The sequence below is a fragment of the Triticum aestivum genome, chromosome 2D (assembly GCF_018294505.1).
Source record: "Triticum aestivum cultivar Chinese Spring chromosome 2D, IWGSC CS RefSeq v2.1, whole genome shotgun sequence".
NCBI lineage: Eukaryota > Viridiplantae > Streptophyta > Magnoliopsida > Poales > Poaceae > Triticum > Triticum aestivum.
The window spans coordinates 554,962,187-554,967,253 of record NC_057799.1 but is presented as its reverse complement, the minus strand read 5'-3'; the positions used below and the strand labels follow the sequence as shown (position 1 = coordinate 554,967,253).

Here is a 5,067-nt window from a genome sequence, read left to right as displayed (position 1 = left end):
GATCCCAATGTGGCGGGTCGGAACCATAATCTAGATCTCCCGACATCCACATCTCGAGAACATCGAACCCTGACCGAGGCACGCATACACACAGCTCCCCGTGGAGGTCGGTTAAACTGGACGCCTCGTAGTTCAACCTTGGGGTGCAAGGAGGCGCCGATACGATGCTGAACGACTCATCCTCTAACCTGTAACGGACAAAGCCTGGAGCGACTGGTGTGTCGTGGAGAACCCCCTCCTCGACGGTCCAGAACAAGGAGCCCTTGGAGAAGGTCGCCGTTCGCTGTGGGATCACATGATGATGCGGCGGTGCCGCCGCAGTGTCACGCCAACAACTGTCTGTTCCTATGGTGAACACCCCCATCTTGGCAGTATAGTAGTAGCTACCTGGGGTGCGCATGTCCATGTCCAGATAACCATAGAAGTGAGCAACCTTGTAAGCATTGGAACGAGGATCGTGGCCAAGACCGAACGCGTGAGGACCTTGGAAGCGGTTGACGAGCCCGACGGCGTTAGGGGTCGGGGGAAGCGTGATGCTGCGCCGAGTGGCTGGGTTAACTACGTGCACTGTATTGTCAGTAGGCAACAACACCAGTCCATCGCAATGGGCCATCCTGTGCAACGCCGCCTTCTTGAAGCGGTAGTCGGACACGGCGTGTAGGAGCGTGCCGACGCTCTGCTGCTTCCCATCCCACAGGTACAAACCGGCGGCGGTCAACTCTCCGGTGGAAGAAGCGAGAGGGCGATCGTTGTCGTTCTCCCTGATCCACGGCGCGACGAGCAGGGACGAAGTCTGGAGGCGGAGGTGCTGGCGCAGGAAGGAGTTCTTGTCGATGATGCCGCGCCAGACCTTGCAGACGGACCTGAATCGCAGCAGCGACTCCACGGGGAGCCGGGGCAGGATCTCCGACACTAGCTCGTCCGGCAGGTACAGTATGTTCGCCTTCGTCTTGGTGGTGGCCGTCTCGTCGTCGTGCATGGCGGCGCTCGAGTATTCCTTTTGTTGGAACTTTTTTTAGGGCAAACTGGAGTAGTACTTCTAAGGCAAATTGATCGACCGCTGTAGGATCGGGATCGGTGCCTATATATATTTGGGCTTAGTTGGGCTATAGTTGTAGACATGCATGTTCACAAGGGTCTGGCTCGATGACGTGTGGGCCATAAGGGTCGTGGATTGGTGGTCAATATCGCAACTCGAGAGTCAGAGTCGGGCGTCAATTGGAAAGAGAAAAGAGATTCCAATTCGAACCGCCGTCAGCTGGAGCTCCAAAGCACGTGGACTGTCGTGTAGACCTCCATCTACGAGCGAGGAGGAGGTGCCTAATTTTTGCTTTCTTTTTGAGGAAGTATTTTTTTTTAAGAAAACATCCACTATATTCATATTTAATCATAGCAAAAAAAACATCAGAAATAATAAAATTACATCTAGATCCAGATTCGTAGACCATCTAGCGACGACTACGAGTGCTAAAGCGAAGTCGAAGGTGCGCTGCTGTCATCCCATCCCTCACCGGAGCCGGACAAAATTTATTGTAGTAGATAGTCGGAAAGTAGTTGTGCTAAGGCCCCATAGGACCAGTGCAATAGAACAGCTACTCCCGCCGATTAAGAATAGCATAGATCGGAAGGATCCAACCTGAAGACACACGAACATAGACGACAGACGAACAGATCCAAGCAAATCCACCAAAGACATACCCGCCGGAGACACACCTCCACACGTCCACCGACGATACTAGATGCACCACCGAAACGGGGGCTTGGCGGAAAGAACCTTATTCCATCTTTAGGAAGCCACCACCGTCCCGCCTTCCTGAGCAGGACACAAACCCTAACAAATCCCGAAGACACATCTAAAAACGCATCCCTCACACCGGCAAGGGCCGGATCCACCATGCCCCCATGGCCCTAAGGCCACCGAAGATGAGGCGGACCGGCGGCGACGCTGGCAGGAGGCAGAGAAACCCTAATTGTTTAGGAGAGGAGGTGGCTGCATAGCGGGTGTCTTGACTTCCTGCCGTATTTTGTAATACAAAGTTCTTAGCCGAATGGGCTTTAGGACCTCCAACTTTTTAATCAATCCACTAAAGTTGATTCACAGTTTGTTGCGCCAATTTTTGTTGTCGTGTCCATTGTGTATTTTTAGTGATTTGATTGTCAATTTTTGCGTTGCACTGTTTGTTTTCGTGGGCCATTAATTTGTTGTGGCTGGTTTTGTTCTTGCCTTTTGATCGAACATCGGTTTTTCGTATGAGTGCAGGAGCGGTGGATGGTTGTGGGTGTTGTGTTCTCACTTGTATGATGTTGCCACTCAGTGCCACACGTGTGACACATGACCTAGAAAAATCTACATGTGTTCAATAGCTGGGTCTAAATGACTGAAATCGACGAACATCCTCTTACAACCGGAACCCACTCATCCATATTCCACCCACGATGCACGAGAGAGCTCCATTTTTAGCGATCTTGGGTAATTTTTAGAGAAGTGGACGTCTTTTATGATGAAGAAAATATACATCATAGATAGGAGTATGATACAGAGGGATCCAATGGTGCCACCGGCCGACATGCTGAAGCCAAGCGTGGGTACCATCACGCCAACTCAAGTTCAATGTGGGACAAAAAAGCAAATAAACAAACGGAAAAAAATCAGGCACCCGCAGGAATCCAATTGCAATAGCACATTATTGGTGCCAGGCAATATAACTCAGATAACAGAACGGTGAAATTCGAATATACCTTCATGTTCGATAACACTAGTTAAATAAATATATTGAAACCTAGATCCGAACTAGGCTTGGAACATAGGAGATTACATAAAAATTGGCAACAATTTTTCGTGTGTATTCGACAAACTTGTCGGTGTCGAGGTGATGATACCTCAAGTGCCCCATTTCAATGACATCCTTCATATTAAACACAGGAGTTTGAAGATTGCAGTAGTAGAGAGAGTCTTCTTGAAAATGGATCACTACGGCGTCGGCGGTCGCGATCTTCGGAATAAAAGATCGGAATAAGAAGGGCCCGGTGATGACACGACGCAGATCCCATCGTGGCGGATTGACGCCATCATCCAGATCACCGCACATCCACATTTCAAAAACCGCGTGATCGTATGCTGCCCGAGGTGCGCATACACACAGCTCCCCGCGGAGCTCGGTTAAACTGGAAGCCTCGTAGTCCAACTTCGGAGTGCAAGGAGGCGCCCGTACGATTCTGAACGATTCATCCTCCAACCTGAAACGAATGAAGGATGGAGCAGCTGGTGAACCGTGAGGAACCACCTGCTTGACGATCCAGAGCAAGGAGCCCTTGAAGAAGGTCGCCGTTCGCCTTGGCATGAAATGATGCGGCGGCGGCGATACCGCCGCGTCACGCCAACAAAGGCCTTTTCCTATGGTGCACACCCCCATCCTGACAGTGTCTCCACCCGGGGTGCATCTGTCCCGATGGACATACAAGCGAGCAACCTTGTAAGTATTGGAGCGAGGGTCGTGGCCAAGACCGAACGCCTGATGAGGACCTCGAAAGATGGCGTTAGGGGTAGGGGGAAGCGTGATGGTGCGCCGAGTGGCAGGGTTAACTACGTGCACCGTATCGTCAGCGGGCAACAACACCAGTCCATCGCAGTGTGCCATGCTGTGCAACGCCTCCATCTTGTTGTGGTAGTTGGGCATGGCGTGTACGAGTGTGGCGGCGTCCTGCTGCTTCCCATCCCACTGGTAGAAACCGGCGGCGGTCACCTCTCCGGTCGAGGAAGCGAAAGGGCCATCGTCGTCGTTCTCACCGATCCAGGGCGCGACGAGCAGGGAGGAGGTCTGGTAGCGGAGGTGCTCCCGGTGGAAGGAGTCCTCGTCGATGATGCCGCGCCAGGCCTTGCAGACGGACCTGAATCGGAGCAGCGGCTCCACGGGGATCCGGGGAAGGATCTCCGACACCAGCTCGTCCGGCAGGTACGGTATGCTCGTCTTGGTCTTGGTGGTGGCCGTCTCGTCGTGCATGGCGGCGCTGGAGTATTGCTTTTCTTTAGAACCTTTATTAGGTCAAAACCGGTGCAGCAGGATCGGTGTACATATATGAGGTTATTGTATTATTTACTTGGGCTCGTGTTGTGCACATGCACGTTTACACGGGTGGCATACGTATTAGAAACGGACTTCTTTTTAACAATACTAACCATGCCCATGCATTGCAACGGGATATAAATCTTCAAGTACGTCGGTTTAGGATTTACCTGTCTATAATAATGCGATTGTGTAAATAATGATCATCAAATTTTGTCCATGAATTACCTTATATTTTGATCCGAACTTTGGTAGGTAAATTAAAATGAAACTGGTTCAAAAGGTAAGTAAATTAACTTGATTTATTATCATACAAGGAAGGTTGGACGAAGGGGTGGTTGGAAGAAAAGTAAAATGGGAACCTTGCGCTCTTTTTAAGTAGTATATATAGAACAATGTCAGTGCGTTGCAATGGGGTATAAATATTCTATTACGTTAGCTTGTGATTACCTATCAATAATAATGCGATTGTGTAAATAAATTTTCATCAAATTCTACCCATAAATTACCTTATATTTCGGTGAGTAGTTTAAAGTGAAATTGATTTAGAGGGTAAGTAAATTAAGATGATTGATTATCATATACATGGAAGGTTTGACAAGGGGTGGTGGGAAGAAAGGTGAAATGGGAACCTTACGTTCTTTTTAAGTAGTAGAGATAGAGATATAGAGATAAGTAGTAAAGATTAGACATGGTCAATGCATAGTTCCAGGGTGATGCCCCGTATGCCATGTAGGATCGGATGTCAGGTAAAGTAGGTTCGATGGGGAAGCGAGATCCTCTGTAGGAGGTGGGTGCTTGAGAAGAAAAGGTGTGGTCCGGTGTAAAAAGCTAAAAAGTTGAAGTGAAGAGTAGAGATGCATGTGTACTAAAGTCTCTAAGAGCATCTACAACCGGACCTCTCAAACCCGCCTCATACGCCCCGGGCGGGCTGCCCGGTCACTGACTGGTCACTTTTTTTGACCCAAACGGACGCCTCAAACGCCCGGGCTGACCGGCACCC

At 49.8% G+C, this 5,067-nt stretch overlaps 1 protein-coding gene across 1 annotated transcript; it reads right to left on the bottom strand.

Moving 5' to 3' along the window:
- Window positions 1-2,780: 2,780 nt before the first annotated feature.
- LOC123055917 (putative F-box protein At3g21120) lies at window positions 2,781-4,209 on the bottom strand. The gene has a single exon (XM_044479726.1). It carries the CDS (start codon window positions 3,999-4,001, stop codon window positions 2,781-2,783), a length of 1,221 nt encoding a protein of 406 aa, XP_044335661.1. The 5' UTR covers window positions 4,002-4,209.
- Between the last annotated feature and the right edge of the window lie 858 nt (window positions 4,210-5,067).

Bases quoted from the DNA above. Each gene is read 5' to 3' on its own strand.
- LOC123055917 (XM_044479726.1), bottom strand. From the start codon at position 4,001: ATGCACGACGAGACGGCCACCACCAAGACCAAGACGAGCATACCGTAC.